Here is an 18434-nt window from a genome sequence, read left to right as displayed (position 1 = left end):
TGCGCCTGGGGAGGCTATTTCTCAGGGATGAGGGGAGGGAGTTGCACAGGGGCTCCACTGGGAGCATGTCCCGGGACCCTGCGTCGGCCGGCCACCCCTGCAGCCTCGGATGCCTCCACTGGGCACCCAGGGGGCAGTGGTCCCATGCAGCACTGTGCCGTCTCTGTGTCCATCCTGGGAAAGTCTGGCCTTGGTGAGGATGGGCCCCAGCTCTTCCTGGACCATTGTGGCTACGAATGGGTGGCTGACAGCGCCCAGGCAGCAGTTGGCGTCACGGCGGGAGACCACCTACTCGAAGGGGAAAACCCTCCACACGGTGGGGTGGCTCGCCTTTGTCCAGCGGGCCGAGCAGAGGGTAGGACACAGCACAAAGGCGGCCAGGTTGGCAGTGGCTACGTATAGGACCTTGAGGATGCAGCGGCAGCCTGGGGAGCTGCCCGAGTCTGCCGACGGAGGAGGTGCCAGAGCACCTGCCCCAGCAGAGGTTCAGGATGAGTAGCGGGAGGAAGAGGAGCAGCAAGCAGACTGGGGTCCTGGGGCGCCAGGTGCCGCCTGCCCGAAGGGGAAGAAGCTCTCCTCCACATGCAGCCAGGACACCAGCAGGGCCGAGGGCCCGATGACAGCAGCTACAGGGCCACGCGGGTGAGCAGAAGAGGCAGGTTATCCCGGGTTCCCCCCATTATCCTGCTTCCACCCCGTCCCCACTGCCCTCTGGGCTCCGGGTCCTGTGCGGAGGGTCCTGTCAATCACCAGCACCTGGGGGGTCCCTGTCACAGGAAGGCTCCTGAGTGCCACCTACTTACAGAGGAGGAGGCTGGGTCCCAGAGGGGGAGGGGAACCACCCTTCAGTCTGACAGGACTGGTCAGCCGTGGAGCTGGGACCCCAGCCCCACCGGTCTTTAGGACGCCCCCACTCCCAGCATGGCCCGAAGCTTCCCTGAGGCTGAGGAGCAGCCCACTACCCCCTGCCGATCGCCCCAGCCCAGAAACTCACCTGGCCCTGGCCGGCTGGTAAATTTACATCTTGTGGGGCCTGAAGAACAGTCACTTTCTGCCGGCCCCCTGGCCTGGGGGCTCCAGCTGGCAGGACAGGCTGTAGCTGCAGGACAGAGGGACACCTGTGAGCCCCTGGAGCCACATGTCAGGGGGCCCTTTCCCCAGAGCCTGCCGGCAGCTGCAGCCCACGCCGACTCCGGCCGGCCTCACCTCTGCTCCTCGTCCAGGAGCTCCACGGCCTGGGCAAAGCACCGGAAGCGCTCATCGGGCTCCAGGTCATACACCTTGGCCAGCTTCCTCTGCATGGTGATCTCACTTTGGATGACACGGAACTGGGGCAGAGAAAGAACAGGGTACAGAGGAGGAGGTGTGTGAGGAGTGGGGCACTATGATGGTCCCGGATCTTTGCTCATGGGAACCCGCCTTCTCTCCAATGCCATCCAGCCCTGCCTGTTCTGACACTTGGGTCTCCAGCTCCTCCTCCAGGAAGGCGGCCTTGATGCCACACCCCATCCCCCACCTGACAAAGCCTTGAGTGTCCTGAGATCTGGGTGTCTTAACTTTCTCAAGACACATTAGGCCCAGGGGATGGGCTGGACAGGGTCCTGCTCAGGGGGTCTTGACGGCAGGAAGGAAACCAAAGTGCATCAGAAACAGCCCCCTGAGCCCAGAACAAGGCCGGAACGTCCCCACCCTTTCTCAAGTTGGAGGCCCGCCAGGGCCTCTAAGGCTGTCCTGCCCAGAAACAGCACCCGGACCTGGCCCGGGCTCGGGGCTACTGAGAAGTGGGGACTGCACCGGGGAGCTGAGGCCTCCGGTGGGAAGGCACTGCCAGCCCTCTGATGTGCTTCCTGCCCTGAAGGAGCAGCATCCCTACCCCTGGGCAGGGCCTGAGGGGGAGGCCAGTCCTGCCCAGATGCTGCCCCCTGGAGCCCTCAGCCCCACCTGCCCTGGGGCCAGGACCGGGGCTTAGGTGGGCCCTTCTGGCATTCCTCTCCAACAAGTCCAGGTCCTGGGGTGGAGGGGGGACTCAGGAGGGGGGGAGGCCTGGTGCTGAGAGGTCTGGGCTCACTGGGGGCTCTCTCCTCCCTAAAGCTCACCATCCCGCCCCCCTGTGCCCCTCTGGGCTCACTCACGTCCTCATATTCCAGGTGTTTGTCTACGGAATCGTCCAGGATCATTCCGAGGTAGGGAACCATGTCCTGTGCAACCCGGGTGGGGAGGTGATGAGTCCCCGCCTGCCTCAGGGGCACCCACAGAGCCTCCCCTGAACCCCCCACCCGCAGCCCCCAGCTCCCTTGGACCACCCTGTGCTGCCTCCCCCACTCCCTTCGCCCAGCCAATCCCAGGACCTGTGGTCCCTGCACCTTTCCTCCAACTTCCCCCTGTACCCAGCTGCTCTCGCCCTCCTCCTGGTCACCCCAGTGCTGGCAGCTCAGGGCTGGTGGCACCAGGGGCAGGTGCAGGGTTGCCCCCACAGTCCCGAACCTGGCCACGCCTCTCTCACCTTTGTCCTCCTCTCCTCCAGTCCCATGCGGCCCCGCTGCCTTGCCCTCAATATGGACTCCAGCTCCTGCAAGGTCCAGGACACTCAGGTGCTCAAGCTCCCCTCCCACGTGCCTCCCGCAACCAGACCGTGGTGGATGGGTGCCAGGCCCCCAATCAAGTGGAGCCAGGGAGGGAGACAGATGAGGCCCTCGGGGCCTTGGGGAACCCTACTTGCATCAGCTCCCCCCCTCCCCCCGCACACCTGGAGTCCTTCCCAAAGCTGTGCCACAGCGCGGCAGGGGACTTGCCCCGAGGACCCCTCCCTTCCAGACCTCCAGCCCCCATTTACCTTGAACAGCCGCTTCCTGTGCACCCAGTTGTCCTGCGTTTTCAGGTCTTCGTATACCATCAGGCAGACGCTAAGGGGAGAGGAGAGGAGGAGGTAGATACATGGCCAGCAGGTGGAGAGCCTCGGGGCAAACCCCATTTCCTGGAGATACTAGAAGGTCCACTAGCCTGCAGGAGGCTTTCCACCATGGCCCTGAGCCCTGGGGAATCCGTGGCCTGGGGAGGGGGCTGCGTGTTTCCACCCGGGGCCTCCATTCCCAGTTCTCCCCGGGGCGAATCTGCTTTGGGCCAGGTCGCTGTCCTTGGGGCAGAGACCTCCTGCTGCAGAGCACAAGCTCCAGATCTCCAATGGGCTTCAACCCACACCTGACATTGGAGGAAACTGATTCCTGCAGGGGTACCCCTGGCCTAACCCACAGAGGACCCCAAGAGCCTGCCATCCCTGTCCTTATGCTCCACCACCTCCCAGGAAGTCCCAGCCAACTGAGGGGACACTGCCAGATGTCGGTGTGCCCCTGTCCACTCGGGTGCCCTGGTTCCAGGGACAGGAGTACCCACCAGGAGACATGTCCCCAGGTGCTTTCCAGACGATGAATAGCAGGGCTCTGCAGGGCCGAGACAATGGCATGAAGGGCAGCATAGTTCCTGAGGTTCAGACTCCCCTGGGACGGAAGACAGAGCTGAGAGCGTGGCCTGCTTCTCTACTCTGTCCCCCCATGAACTCCTGTCCTTAAGGAGGCAGACACCCAGGGAGCCCAGCACACCTGATACCTGCTGAGCAGCCCTCCTGGGTGGAGGACTATAGCACAACCCAAGGAAGGGGCCAGGGATGGCTGTCCCCCCCTTGGGACCTGTGAGTGCAGGTCCACACACCCCTGGTAGGAGGGGCCCAGGGACTGTGCAGGGCAGACCACAGGCACCCATCCTGAGAGCTGGCCAAGGAGGGGACCCCGGGGGCATCCCATGACATACCATGGCCACCCAGATCCAGAACCTAACCACTTTGGCCCTGTCTGAGGCCATCATGCTCAGCGTCCCGAGGCAGGTGGTGGTGACCAACTTAACCAAGGCATCACATTCCCAGAGGACCCTATACATGGTGAGAGCCAGGCGCTCAATGTCTCCTATCTGTGGCTGGTTCTGTAAGTAACTGTTACATTCCACAAACTCCATCCTGTCGTACAGCCCCTGGGGATCACAAGGGAGGGTCATCCAGCTGTGCCCCTGGTGCCCCTGTTCCCAGGCAGGGTCACTGGTCAGAGCTGGAGCCCAGGCAGCTGAGGACGTGCTGTGAGCCTCGTGGCCGTCCAGGCTTCAGACCCTGTCCACTGAGGCACCCAGTGGTGGGGAACAGAGGGGCTTTGCTCACAGGCACCCTCACCCACCTCCTCCCTGCAACAAAAGGCAGCTCACGCCTGCCCAAACTGGGGCATCTGCCTCCCATTCTGCCACCCCATGGACCCCACTACCCACTCAGGTGCAGTTTCCCCCGAAACAACTCCACCCAGAGCCTTTGTTGGTGTCTGTGTCTCCCACACAGTCAGTCCATGGCAGGGGCCTCTGAAGTGCAGAGGCTGCGGAGGCCTGCTAGGCCAATGGCCCGAGGACCTAAGGCCCTGGCAGCACCTCCCTGAGCACCCCTCCCCTGCCCTGCCCCTCCCAGCCTGGCCAGGCCCTGCCCACCTTCCCTCCGCTCCTCCTCATTGGTCTGCAAGGATCCCTAAGGGCCGGCCCTACTGTCCCCGGGTGGTTAGGGAGGGCTTGGGGGTGAGGAGAGTCTCTCAGGGCACATGGTGAGTCCGTGGGGAAGCTGGGACATGGGCCCATATCACAGTAGTCCACACCAGGGGATAGCAGGTCTGGGGCAGCCCGTGACACAGGGCAGGCCCACCCCAGACCCCGAGAGCCCGCTCCGCTCACCGCACAGATCAGGGTCAGCTGCTCGGCCACCAGGCTATGGGGAAATGCCAGAATGGTCCACTCCTCCTTCCTCCACACGTCCCGGGTGATCGCGACACAGGTGCTGGTGGGCTCCGGGTCCGCCTCTGGCTCTGACAGGCCCAGTGCCATTCCTGCAGGTGCCACCGGACCCGGGCCCAAGGGCTCATGGGGCTCCAGCTCGGGGCCTGGCACCGGGGCTGTGACCACTCCTGGGATGTCCCAGGGGCTCATGGGGTCTGGACATGGCTCTGGCTCTGTAAGGCCTGGTACCATTATGGCAGTTGCTCTGCGCCCCAGGCCTGAGTGCTCCTGGGGCTCCAGCTTGGGGCCTTGCCTCGGAGCTGAGGCCTCTGCTTGGATGTCCTCCAGCTCTGCAGGGGCTGAAGCAGGTGAAACTGGCCGTAGCTCCTGCACAGGGGTCTGAAAGAGCTCCTGGACTCGCTGTAGCCACGAAGCCAGCCTTCCCTTTGTCTCTGGAGCCAGCTGCCTGTGCCGTGGGTCTGGAGCAGGACACAGAGAAAGGGTCACCCTGGAGCTGATTCCCCACGCCTTACAATGACAGAAGAGCCCACACTGCCTTGAAGGGAACCCCAGTCCGGGAAGCCCACCCTAGACGGTCCCCTGGCCGCAGCCCCTCACCTTCCAGCTCTGAAACCGTGGGCCCCAGGTGCTCGTCCTGCCAGGTAACGTGCCTAGCCCGTCCCTTCCTGCGGCTGGGGTAAGGCCTGGGGGTGGCAGAGTGAGAAGCCCGGTCTTACCCACCACACTGCCCTCCGGGTCCATCTTGTGTGGGCCTGGCCGCTGTGCACTCCCCTGCCTGTGCAGGCACCTGCCCCTCCCCGTTCCTGACCCTGCGTGTCTGTCCTGGGACCCCATCCTCCCCAAGAGGAAGTTCCCAGTCGTCAGCCCGCCCATGGGAATCCGAAGATGAGTGACCTGCTGGGCTCTGCTGGGCTCCCCCCGCCCCAAGCCCCAAACTCCTCCTCCCCCCATTCTGTGAGACGGGCAGCGCCCCCTCTGGACCCAGTGAATGCTCACATTTTCAGTTCCTCCTCTGGCCCCTCGTCATGCCCCCTGTTGCTTGAAGAGGCTGTGAGGGCATCACTTGTGACACTCCCTAACCGTGACCTGCAGATGATGCCTGAAGTGACTGCCCGAGTCCACCCGGGATGGGGTCCCAGTATTGTGTCTGCTTCCTTCACTCAGTTATGCTAAGTGACTCCAAAGGGTCTGCACAAAGTGGGTGCTGCGTACCTATTGTGGCTGAAGGAAGTCCTACCCGAACCTTCCCAGGTACCCCTGTGCTGCCCCCAGAGGTCCCTCATGTGGCCACAGTGAGGTTAAGGACCAGGCCCAGTCACAGGGAATCGCAAGTCTCGGTTCCAAAGGCTGCTTTCCATGTGCTTTTCCAAATGAGCCAGGCTCCAGGCCACTGACAGGTGAGGCCAAAGGCTTTCATCGGGTACAGAGAAGTAAGCCCCGAAGTGGCCCAGCTTGGCCGGCAGTCCTTTACAGTGCCGGGCGCCAGGGGAGCCCCTCTAAGGCTCCTCCTGTGTTCCCCATGGACACCCTAACAGGCTGATCGCCAGCCACCCTGCCTGTCAGTGGAGCACACTGCAGCTCAGACACGTGGGGACACACAAGACATACAGCAGGCTGTGGGCAGAGGCCTGACTGGCCAAGGAGTGGGTGGATGCTCACCGGGGGAGCCGCTGGCCCGTGGTCAGCTGGTCAGCGTCCTCGGAAGGGAGGGTGGCCTTGAGAGCGCTCCGCCTGGTGTTTGGAGCTGGTTCCACTCGTGCCGTGCGCTTTCTCCACTTCCTCCTCACACCTTTCCAGGGAGCCCTGCGCTTGGGGACCTCAGTCCCATGGACAGATGGCTCAGGTTCAGGCTGAGGGGATAAGCAGGGATATAGTCAGTGGGAAACCCAGGAACCACCAGGATGAGGGAGGTTTGTGGCTCACCTGAGAGCCCCCAGCCACCTGGGGTGCGAGCAAGGAGAGGCACGGGGTGCCCCCGGGATCAAGGTTCCAGGCCCTCTGGAGTGGTCCTCTCAGTCACTCTCGTAGGGCAGCCCTGGGAGGGCCCTGGCAGTTTGCCAGGTTTGGAAGGGATCCTGGGTGTAGACAGCCTGCCCCAGGTCCAGGGAGATGGAGTAGGTGAATCCATCCACCAGCTCCTCCACGATCCCCAGGATGGAGCTCTGCAAAGCCAGCACCTGGTAGCTGGGGAGGAGGCACCCGGGGATGCCTGGACCTCCCCGCAGGGGGCAATGTGGGCCCCAATCTTGACGGAGATCAGGCCCACAGGGACATCTGCGTAGACATCCAGTCCCTCAGGGAAGAAGAGGACACCCCTGGGCTCAGGACTAACATGTGGGTGGAAGTACTTGGTCCCAACACTCACCTCCATGTCCTGAATGATGAGACCAGAGCTGTGACACTGACTGCCCCCCTCCTCCCCAGCCTTCAGTCCCACCCATGCCCCATGCCCACCGCACACACACAAGGGGCCTGGGGAAAGGTCAGGCAGTATGGGTCACACTCGTGGCCTGGCCCTGGAGTGGCCCACTCTGGGCTGCCCTGTGTTACCTCGGGGCTCCTCGGGACACACGGATAGAGGCGTTGGAGGTGTTCTCTCAGCCAACGCCCACAGCGAGCAGGAAGACTCTCCCTCTCGGCTTCCCTGACTCCCACGCCTTCAGAAGGCTCCACACAACAAGACCGCATGTTGCTCTGTCGAGCGCCTCCGGTCAAGTGAGCAGGACCTGGTTCTGCGACCAGGAGCTGGGTTCCGTCCATCCGGGTCACAATTGAGGTTCTACTTGGCATGTCATCAGTGACATCACTTCTTCAAGGGCCCCTCCCTGCATTCAGACACACCCACATGCCCCTCTGGGCTGCTGACTGCCCACCCTCCTGGCCCTTGCCATGCCTGAGTACACACATCTCCACCAGAGCCCTTCCTACACTCTCTGACAATGTCAGCGGGGTCCAAGCTCTGAGGAGACAAGAGCTGAGCTCAGGCCGCTTTTTCTCACTAGTTCCCTGTCCTGCTGAGGCCACAGCACCTCCCAGGACCTGCCCAACATCCCGACCTGCACGGGGAGGGTCATGCCAGACATTCCTCCCTAGAGACATCCCCAGGGATATGTGGATAACACCTCCAGCTCCTGGGGGCTGGCGTCACGTGTGTCTGACACACAGACTCAGAGATGGAAGAATGCCAACCAGGCTTGGCATGGAGCATGGAACACCATGCAGGTCAGGCCGGGGTCTGGCCCTTGTGATCTTGGGCAAGTCCATCTCACACTAGGCCGTTTTCAGGTGTGCACCTGTAAGGGGTGGCAATGAGAGGAGATCCAGTTGTTGCTAGCTACTGCCTTCCACCTTCCAAAGGTCCAGGCTGCTCTCAAACTAGGTGCTTTTCGAACCAATCAGTGAATGGGGCAGAGTAGCCCACTGGAAATGAGGTTTATGCTGCCTCTGAAATCCGAAGTGGTCCACCAGGCTGCTGTGCTCGTGTGTGTGTGTGTGTGTGTGTGTGTGTGTGTGTGTGTGTGTGTGTGTGTTGGGGTAGGGGGTACAGATACAGCATCTTATTCTTTACCTTAGAAGGGATAGCTTGGCATGCCCACGAGATAGATTTCTAGTAACTTCTCTAAGATGAAAGGTCCCGGAATTTTTGTTGGATTTATTTCCCACCTTCTGACACGTGACTGCGCTATCAATATGCCTAGACGAGCTGTACTTCCTGATCAGTGGGTCCAATCAGCCTAGTACCATCAATGGGATGGGCCAGTGTGACGGCTTCTGGAAGAAAAGGGAGATGAAGCTTCCTTCTGTCTAAATGACAACCCAAGTCTGGAGGTCTGATATACCTCTGAGATAGTTTTCTCTCCTTGCCGGCTGAAAGCTGACTGCCCTGCTGGTCTTTACTCACAGGAAGAGAACAAAGAGCATTTTCCTGACCAATAGTTACACACTGGGTGCTTGCGGATCAAGTGATGAAGCCCCATGTGCAGCAGGAACTGCAGTTTGAGACACTCTGATTACACTGGCAATAATGCACTGTCATCTCCAAGATTCGTCCATTTTCTAAGTAGGCTAAATGAGTGACTTCAATAAGGGTATGAGGAAATCACCACCCCTACTTCTTTCAAATCCTTGGTGTCACCAGGCATTACTGCTTTCAATGTATACTTTAGAGGGAGTTCTAGAGGCTTGTGCTTGACCCGCCACACAGCACGAACTCCTGGCCGGCACAGTCCCCTGTGGCTAGCAAGGAGGAAGCCGGGAGCTCTGCGTCCCTGACAACTCAGCCCGGTGGCCTCTGACACTGAAGAAGCGGCACTGTGGGCACTTGGTCGGGGTGGGGGGTGCTGCTCCTGATACCAAGACCCGGTCCTCGTCCCTGAGGTCAAACCACAAAACACAATGACAAGGGTTTGAAGAAAGGAAAGAATCGTTTATTGACTTGCTAGCAAATGAGGGAGTGGCAGGCTCCTGCCTTAGAGAACCACCGTCCTCCTGACACAAGTGGTCAGGGCTTTTCAAGGGGAAATGGTAGGAGAGAGGCTGGGGTGCTGACACATGAAGTAGCAGCTTGCAAGGGTCCAGGCAGACATTCCTACACCGATTCACTAGCTTTGTGTTTTTCTTTTCTGCTTCTCCTCAGTCCCCGGGGACTGGAATCTCGGGGTTGAACAAAATCAGCTTTCAGCTTTAACTCTGACCCTCAGACTAAGAAAATCTGGAGAACAAGAAGAAACTGCCACCCCATCCACCTCTGCCCATTAGTGGACAAAGTTACCGGGGCAGTTTGAGTTCACTTTCCAGTAAATGTTAGTGTTTAGTTTTGAACAAAGATTTGATTCCCCTTTCCTTCTATTACAAATTCATTTCTTACTGTTACATTCCCTTAACAGCAGTCCCAAAACAGATCATGAAATGCCTTGAGGGAAAGTTTCTGACTATTACCTGAAGATAGGCACAAGTTGAAAAACACAACTCTAAGCATTTCTTGGAATATCAGTGCTGGCTGACAAGACAGGAACTGCCATCTGCAGTTCAGATTTCCAGTGGACTTGGCTTATGTGTTCAAATTCTGCAAATGTTGCTGTTAAGAATCAGCAAGGGAATGTCTCCTTGCAACTGCCTGGAGCTGACAGCCTTGCATTGAATACTCGCATGCAGAATTTTCTCAAGAGCCCCTCCCCCACTTCTAGCACATGAACAAGTTGGGGAAATGAGAAGAGGGGACCCACAGATGCCTTTATGTCCAGACCTGCTGCCCCACTCCCTCCACAGAGGCCTCAGGAGCCAAGGGGGCAGTGCTTGCAACCCTAGGGCCTCTGCTTTGCCTTCCAGGCTGCTCCCCCTGCTGCTGCTGCTGCTGCTGCTGTTGCTAAGCTTGTTAGCACTTTCAGAAACTTAGGAGAGAAACACAAGCACAACTTGGGCCTCACTGAGGTTTCGGTTCAGTGAACAGGTGAGCCTACAGCTCCCAGGAGTCAGCCTGTCCTGGCCCTGCCCCTGCCAGTCCTTCTTCATTCTGTGCTGTGAGTACCAGCGCTGGCCCTTCCTGCTGGGAACCTGTTAGCCGATGCTGTTGCCGAGTGCCTACTGCCTTGTGCAGCGGGCCGGGTACGCAGCTGGCTGGGTATGGATCCCACCATGCTGCCCCCTCTCCACGCAATACCCTGGGACTCTGATACTATGTTCATGTCTTCTCTCATTCAGGTTTTTAATTTTAGTCATTCTCATGTGCATTGTCTGTGTTTTCCACCTACATTTCACTTCCATGTCCCTCATGAGTCATGTTAAGAAAAAAAAAGTCAAGCCACACATGGACTTGGAGCAAATTCTTGCAAGTCATACCTCAACAAAGGACATGTGTTTATAGTATATAAAGACCTGCTACAGCCCAATGGCAAGAAGACAAGTAACCGTTCCTTGTTCCCCAGGAAACAGGAGAAAAGGCAAGTGAGGTGTCCCAGGAGTCCCACCAGTTAGGTGAGGGAGATGGCCCCCATCACCAGCCATTGTCAAACTTGACCTCCATTGCTGCCCAGCCCTGGCCATCCTTCCCTGGACTCCCAAAGTGTCCCCAGCCCTGACCCCACATCCTGTCCCCAGCCTGCAGCACAAAAGGGTGGTGTCCGACTCGGATGTAAACCTTTGTGTGGCCTTACCACTCTCAGACTAAGGGCCAAAGCTGCCTCCCTCTGGGAACCGTGTGGTCCAACCCAGCCACTCTCTTGGCTGCAACAGAGGAGACTCCAGGAGCTCAGCCCCCTTAGGTTCTGGGTGGGCCTTCTTCACCGGTGTCCCGGTGCCCAGGGCAGTGTCTACAATGTGGTGGGTTTTGATAAACTTGATATGTCAAAACCATTAGCTCTCCTGCCTAAACCAGGATGGGGCACTGGGGGAAGTTCGAGAGACTCTGCCAAGTTCCACATAATGGACGGCTACCCCTCAGCTTGGCAACCTGCTATATAGCCCTATACCGTCCCTTAGCTGGAAGGGCCTGGGTCTCTGACACCAGTTCCCCGAAGGGATTACTTAGGAAAGTGACTCCAGGAGGCTGTTGCCTGGGGAAGATGCTCAAGGTGGCGCTGTGACGGGGTGAGGACCAGGGCAGGTGAGCCCACTGCCTCCATGTGTTGACTGACAGCCTGAGCCCAAAGGCCCCATCCTTCCTGGGCCTCTACATGGGAAGATTCCTGGCGAACAGCCACACACAACTTCCTAGAGCTGAACCTGGCCAGCTGAGCCTAGAGGGCGGTCACTTTTCACCAGTGCTGAGCACACATGGACAGGTGGAGAGAGAGCGTCTGGCCATCCACGTCCCTGTACCCTCTGGATTCTCTTCCCAGGCCCAGCATCCTCCTGGCGACCCAGGTGTGCCTGCTTCGGGGAGCGCCTTCCTTATGCACTGGAGGGCGGGACCAGGCCAGGTAGGGTGGGGCTCCATTCCCCACAGTTTCTGTGTTGGGAAGGGGACAGAGGTCGGGCCAGGGCCTCCTGTCCTCCTGTGGCCAGTGGGTGGGGACCCGCTTTCCGATGCACAGCTGTTCCGATCCGTGTATGGCTTGTTGGAGGTAAAACTTATTTTTTCTAGGTATTGGAAGAGCCTTTTGCCATATATATTATATACATACATCCTCCGTCGGAGCAGGAGATGGGGCTGAGGGAAGCGGGCAGTTAATGGGATTTTTTTTTTCCTGTCAGAAAACATGTGACAGGACATACTTAAATATAGCTTTACCTGGAGACAAAATATCATCCTTCCCTCCGGATTTTACCTTTTTCGGTGAATGGATGTCAGCCAGAGGGGAGGAAGGGTCTCTGGTTTCGGGTTCCTGCCCAGCACCTGCAGGCATCCTCCCCTCCGCGCACAGCCTCAAGGGCCCCCTGGGCTCCCGGACATTAAAGCGGCCCCGTCCCGTGGGGGCATCAGGCTTAGACCCTCTGTGCCTGCTGCTTTCAGGTCAAGGCGGAAGACTGGGGTGTGGAGTTCACGTGGCCACTTGGAGTTCGGCTACTCGGAAAACGCGTGTCTCTGCAGCCCAGGATCACCCCCGACAAAAGCTGATTGTGCCAAGGCCTTCCTCAAATGAAAAGGGAAATTAATGATTCCTTCTGTTAGAATCCCTTTCCATCCTAAAAACGGCATTTTTGCATATTTATTCCTACATTTCCTTAATAGCCCTCGCATAGAGATGTGTACGGGTGCGAGGAGAGCAGTGATTGTCCAACCCCTTCAAGAGCCCACCAGTGGCTCCTGCACTCAGACGCTTAGTTATCACTCCTCGCTGGTGCTGGGGTGACTGTGACAGTGGTGACGGTGTTGACACGAATAGCATGTTCAACAGCATGGGTCCTCTGAGACCTCTGGCAATTTTATGTTCACCTCACTTTGCCACCCGCCACATCTTGCCTTGTGTTGTAGTTATTTCATTATGAGCTTTGTTTTCCTAAACAGAAATGCTTGAGGAGGAGGATTGTGTTTTACTTATTTCCATCCACTCTGTGAGGGAGAGCACTAGGTTCATGTATATTCATTAGTAAGTGCTTTAGGGCATGTATGTAATTGAAAATTAATGTGTACACCTGAAAGTCATGTATCAACTATTTCTCGGTTTTAAAACACGAAAGAAATTGGTGGTAATGGTTGTTCAGTAACTGCTTTTCCTAGAACCATATAGAAGTGCTAGAAGTGCTTAGCCGTGGCCAAGAATGCTTGACCACCTTGGTGCAAACTGCCCAGCTTATTGCAGTAATTTCCTAACTGGTTCCACTGAGTCTTTTCTTGCCACTCTTCAACAGAATTTCTTAAAGAACCAATATATTTTATTTGCCACTATTTTTTTCATCACTTTATTGAAAAATAATCCAAATGTCACATAATTCACCCATTTAAACTGTACAATTCAATGATTTGTAGTATATTCACAGAATTGTACAGCCATCACCATATTCAATTTTGGAAGATTTTCACCACCAAAAGAAGAAAACTCATATCCTGTACTTATCATACCCCTTAGTTATCATACCCCAGGCTCCCCCATTCTATCCCTCCCCAGCATTAGGCAACCACTAATCTACCTGTCTCTACAGATTTGCCTGTTCTGGACATGTAATATAAATGGATTCATGCGATATGTGCTCTTTTATGACTGCCTTCTTTCACTCAGCATGAATTTTCCTAGTAAAGAGTTGTGACAATACGTGTGAAATGTTGTTTGTGAGGGAATCTCATTGGAGCCTCAAGGCCCAGGGTTTTTATTGGGGGCTGGTCATGCAGACACCCTCTTCCTTGCACATACCAAAACCCAAACTCCCAGTAGAAAAGCTGATTACCACAAATCATATTGTATGCACAGTGGAGGCACAGTGAGCTACTCTTATCAGTTAGGGTGGTGGGAGCCCTCCCCCACTTCCCAGATCCTAGTCAAAGCCCCAACTTGCCAGCAGCATCTCAAAGAATAGCACTCTCAGGCCTGTTATGTTAACTCATTTCTACACAGATTTTGATAGGGATTGCATTGATTCCGTAGATCCATTTGTGGAGGATTGCCATCAACCATATTAAGTATTATATTCAGTGAACACGGGGATGTCTTTATAGTTATTTAGGTGTTTAATCTCTCTTGATGTCTTGTGGTTTTCAGCATAGAAGTCTTATACTTCTGCTAAATTTATTTCTAAGTATTTTACTTTGATGCCTTTGTAAGTGGAATTTTCTTAATTATTTTTCAGATTGTTCTTTGCACATGTATAGAAATACAGTTGAGTTTTGTATGTTGATCTTGTATCCTACAACCTTGAACTCATTCACTAGCTCTAATAGTGTTCTTATTTTTGTGGATTCTGTAGCCTGTTAATATGGTGAATTACGTGGATTGATTTTTTTCAACCAGTCTTGCATCCCCAGAATAAACTCCATTTGGTCATGGTGTATAGTACTTTTTATATATTGCTGCATTCTGTTTGCTAATATCTTGCTAAAGATTTTGCAGCTATTTTTATGAGAACTGTAGTGTTCTTTTTTTCTTACTGTCTTTGTATGGTTTTGGTATCTTCTTGAAAGCTTTCTCATATAACTTGGGAAGTTTTCCCTCCTCTTCTGTTTTCTGGGAGAGATGGTCTAGAATGGGTTTTAATTATTTTTTAAACACTTGATTTAATTATCCAGTGAAGTTATCTGAGCCTGGAGAGATTTTTTTTAATTGCAAATTGAATTTCCTTAAAAGTTTTGAGCTATGCAAATGATTTAGTGCAAACTGGGTGTATTGTGGTTGTTTGTGATTTCCAAGGAATTTGTCCGTTTCAATTAAGTTGTCAAATTTATGTGTGTATAGTTCCTAGTATTCCTTTATTACCCTTTTGATGTCAGTAGGGTCTGCAATGATATCCTTTGTTTCATTCTGATACTGCTAATTTGTGTCTTTCTTCTTTGTCGATCTTGTTAGAGGTTTGTCAGTTTTATTGATCTTATCAAAGAACCAGCTTTTTGTTTTATTGATTTTCACTATTGGTTTTTCTGTTTCTTTTTTTTTAAATCATAGGAGCTATTTCACTTGCATGGTAGGATCAGTTTTTATTGAAGTATAGTTGACACAATATTATATTAGTTTTAGGTGTACAACAGTGATTCAACAGTAATATACATTACAAATGCTCACCACAATCAATGTAGTTACCATCTGTCACCACACAAAGTTATTACAGTATTATTTATTTATAACAATATATCAATAATATAATATGATCATTGACTATGTGCCCTATACTGTACTTTCCATCCCTGTGGCTTACTTGTTTTGTCATGGGAAGTTTGTACGTCTTTATCCCCTTCACCCGTTCTGTCCATCCCTCCATTCTTCCCTCCCTATGGCAACCACCAGCCTGTTCTCTGTGTTTATGAGTCTATTTCTGTTTCGTTTGTTTTTAGTTTCCATATATCATATTCCACAAATTTCAATACATTGTAGTTTCATTTTCATTCAGTTCAGTGTATTTTTTGATTTGCCCTAAGACTTGCTCTTTGATGGATGAGGTATGTTGTTTAGTTTCCAAGTGTTTGGGGATTTTCCTGTTATTTTTGTTATTGATTCCATTGTGGTCAGACAAACACACGCAGTTCTGATTTCAATTATCTGGTATTTGCTGAGGTTTGTTTCATGATGGCGGGTATGGTCTATTTGGTAAGTGTTCCACGGGAGCTTGGAAAGAGTGGGTATTCTGCGGTTATTGTATGGGGTGCTATATAAACAAACGTCAGTTAGATTCTGTTGGTGGTGGTCTTGAGTTCTTCTATATCCTTGCTGATCTCTCCTTTCAGTTCTATCCGGTTTTGCTTCATATATTCTGCAGGCCTGTTGGTTGATGCAGGCACATTCAGGAATGCTGTGTCTTCTTGGTGGATTGGCCCTTTTATCATTATACAGTATTAGCCTCTGTCCCTGGTAATTTACTCTGCTCTGAAGTTTACATCTGGTATTAATATTGCTGCTACTGCTTTTTTTCTTTTTTAAAATTAATGTTTGTATGGGATATCTTTTTCCACTTTTCTGTTTTCAAACTACTCATATCATTATATTTGAAGGGGGTTTCTTGCTGACAACATACTGCTGGATCATGTTTTTTTGAAAATCCACGTTGCCAGTCCTCTTTTCATTCCTTAAAATGATTTACGTTTAATGTGATTATTGATCTTGTAGGGCTAGATTTCACCATTTTATTTTTTCTTTTCTGACTATTCCTTCTGTTTCTCATTTGTGTGTTTTCTTTGTCCCGACTTCCAGTCCATTACCAAGGCATTTAAGCTTTATTTTATTATTTTTTGTACATAACTCCTTCACGCACATGGCTTCAAGTGCTGTGTGTGATGCCACCTAAGGATCCAATGTAATTGTTTTCAACATGGACTCTCACTTCCCAGGTCCTTTTGTGGAATAGCTTCCCCTTCCCCGCTGCTGGGACACAGACCCTCTCCATCTTGGAGCCAATTCCTGACCTGCATAGGGTGTCTGTGGGCAGTTAATTCCCATTAGTTGGTCAACATGCCTCTCCCTGTGCCAATATTTCTGACTTAATTACAGGCTTTGTAATGGGCCCCAGGATCTGGTAGGACAGGTAACAAACACTGCCCTGTTCTACTGTAGAAGTGTCCTGGCTATTTCCAATCTTCTGACCTTCCAGATAAATTTTAGAGCTGTCATTTATTCCTCTTCCCACTATGAGGCTTTTTTTTGGATGAACCCACTTTCACACACACGGCTGGCGTCTTCCCCTTCCTGTTTGGGGATGAACGTCAAGTTCATTTTAAGCTCCTGGCTATCTGTCTGCCCTTCTGTTCCCACTCTGGGTAGAGGCCATGGTTCAGAGATGTTTTTTCCTGGTTGAATGCTGGGTCTCTCCAGAGCTGCTCATTTGGGTGGTAGCCCCGTTGCTCAGGGATATCAGTGATAAGGCCAGCCCCAGTGCTCGGGTCTTGGGGTCTCGGGCCAGCCCCAGTGCTCGGGTCTCCTCAAAACCCCCTCCCTTCCTGTGTCTGGGCTTCCCTGAGCATCACCGGGAAGTCAGCCCTGGGGAGGCAGATTGCTCTGTGCACTGCACAGGCCCACCCAGGAGTGAGGAGGGGGGCCACCAGCGGGGTACTCCAGCTTCGGGGGGCAGGTGTGGCGCGCGCCCGTGGTTCCGCCATGGCCGGAGGATGCTCAGAGCAGAATCTCCGGCTCCCGCCTTGAGGCAGCCTGCTGCCTCTGTGTCAGGCCTCGGGCATCCTTGGGTTTCCCCCAGCACCTCTGGCCTCGTCTCCAGGAGCTGCTGAGATGTCCCTGGATCCTGGACATCAGTCCTGAGATCAGCCCTCAGGAGCCCAGAGGTCATTTTTAAAACACTTTGTGTCAGGGAAAATCTCAAGAATGCGGTGACCCACGGGCTGTCCCCAGATTCACAGTAACCCAGGCGGTGCTGACCCCATTTCCACCCCCGCCTTCCCCCTCTATCTTACTAGGTCCCTGTGAATCCCAGGGTCACATTCCCCATCCAGGATGTGGGATTCTTCCTACAGAACAAGCCTGGCTCCAAAACCCACGGGGCAGCACAGGCCCTGGTCCTCCTCCGCAGCCTTTGGGGCCCTCCCTGCACTCCATCCTCAGGGCCCACATGCAGGTTGGCAGCTCGGGGCCTCAGTTTCCCTATATGTATGTAGGACGGGCATCCACCGGGTTGGGGCCTGGGGAGGGGTCCAGGCTGGACCTGGGAGATGGGATTAAAGGCCCAGGAGCTCTCCCTGTGTGTCTCTCTCCCTCGTCTCTCTCTCCCCATCTCTCCACTATCTCTCTTTTTCCTTGTCTTTGTGTCTCTGTCCCTCCCTGTCTCTCTCTTCTCTCCATGTCTTTCTCTACCTGTACCTTGATCCAGGGCTTCCCAGCCTGCGGACCTGTGACAAATAAAATGTTTGTTGTTTAGGCCACTCATGCCGTGGGATTTTTGTCTTAACTGCCCAACTAAGACCCCTTAGTCCTGGAGTCGACCTCGAGCCCTCAGCTAGCGGCTTCACCTCGGGACTCTGTTTCCCTGTCTGTGAAGTAGGGATACTGTGGGACCATCCTGGGGACTATTAAATGATGCCTCTCCTGGCACTTGTAGCCCCTAGGCTATTATTATTACTGTGGTTGCTATTGTTGCCATCCCAGCCTTGGTTCTGTCCTGAGAGTTCCCAGCTGGCTGTCCCAAAGCTCTTCTGTCTGTCCTGACTCCACCCGACCCAGCATCCTGGGACCCTGTCCCAGTCCTCCTGTCCCACAGCCCATGACGCAGTTACAACAATGAGGGAGAGAAGGGTCCACCCACTAGGCAGGTGGCTTAGGAAATCCCAGGGCAGAGCAGTACTGGGCACTGTTCATCTGGCACCCACCTGCACCCAGGATGTGCTGGGTGGGCTTTTGTCTCTTCCCTTGTGAGCGGTTGAAGGAGCACATCCTGCACTTGCCAGGCAGCCCTGGCCATCCTAAGCTCAGCTGTGTCAACTGTCTGCTGGAACCTGCAGATTGTCCAGGCGGTTGGAGGTGACACAAAGACAGCTCCTCATATGGTGCTCACTCCCACTCCAGGCCCTTTGCACATGCTGTGCCCTCTGCCTAGGA

The 18434-nt window shown here is 54.3% G+C and overlaps 1 protein-coding gene across 2 annotated transcripts; it reads right to left on the bottom strand.

Annotated features, from left to right (window-relative positions):
- Positions 1–417: 417 nt before the first annotated feature.
- LOC140845592 (ral guanine nucleotide dissociation stimulator-like) lies at positions 418–6815 on the bottom strand. Of its 2 annotated transcripts, XM_073220164.1 has the most exons (12): positions 6475–6815; positions 5812–5901; positions 5413–5498; positions 4753–5273; positions 3805–4020; positions 3391–3494; positions 2834–2903; positions 2504–2569; positions 2133–2198; positions 1207–1328; positions 995–1099; positions 418–626 (listed from the first exon to the last, which is right to left on the bottom strand). In XM_073220164.1, coding segments are annotated over exons 2-11 (1308 nt in total). In that variant the 5' UTR covers positions 5814–5901; positions 6475–6815; the 3' UTR covers positions 418–626; positions 995–1044. The 2 variants fall into 2 exon arrangements, with proteins under 2 accessions (XP_073076265.1, XP_073076264.1); XM_073220163.1 differs by lacking the exons at positions 418–626; positions 995–1099; positions 1207–1328 and having other exon boundaries at positions 1727–2198.
- Positions 6816–18434: the final 11619 nt, after the last annotated feature.

Source organism: Manis javanica, chromosome 13 (assembly GCF_040802235.1).
Source record: "Manis javanica isolate MJ-LG chromosome 13, MJ_LKY, whole genome shotgun sequence".
NCBI classification, from domain to species: Eukaryota; Metazoa; Chordata; class Mammalia; order Pholidota; family Manidae; genus Manis; species Manis javanica.
The sequence above is the reverse complement of the archived record's forward strand: the minus strand, read 5'-3'. Positions and strand labels throughout refer to the sequence as shown.

Bases quoted from the DNA above. Each gene is read 5' to 3' on its own strand.
- LOC140845592 (XM_073220163.1), bottom strand. The intron at 5,274-5,412 runs GTGAGGGGCTGC...GTCCTGCTCCAG, and splicing joins CACGGTTTCAGAGCTGGAAG to ACCCACGGCACAGGCAGCTG. The intron at 4,021-4,752 runs GTGAGCGGAGCG...TGTGATCCCCAG, and splicing joins AGCTGACCCTGATCTGTGCG to GGGCTGTACGACAGGATGGA.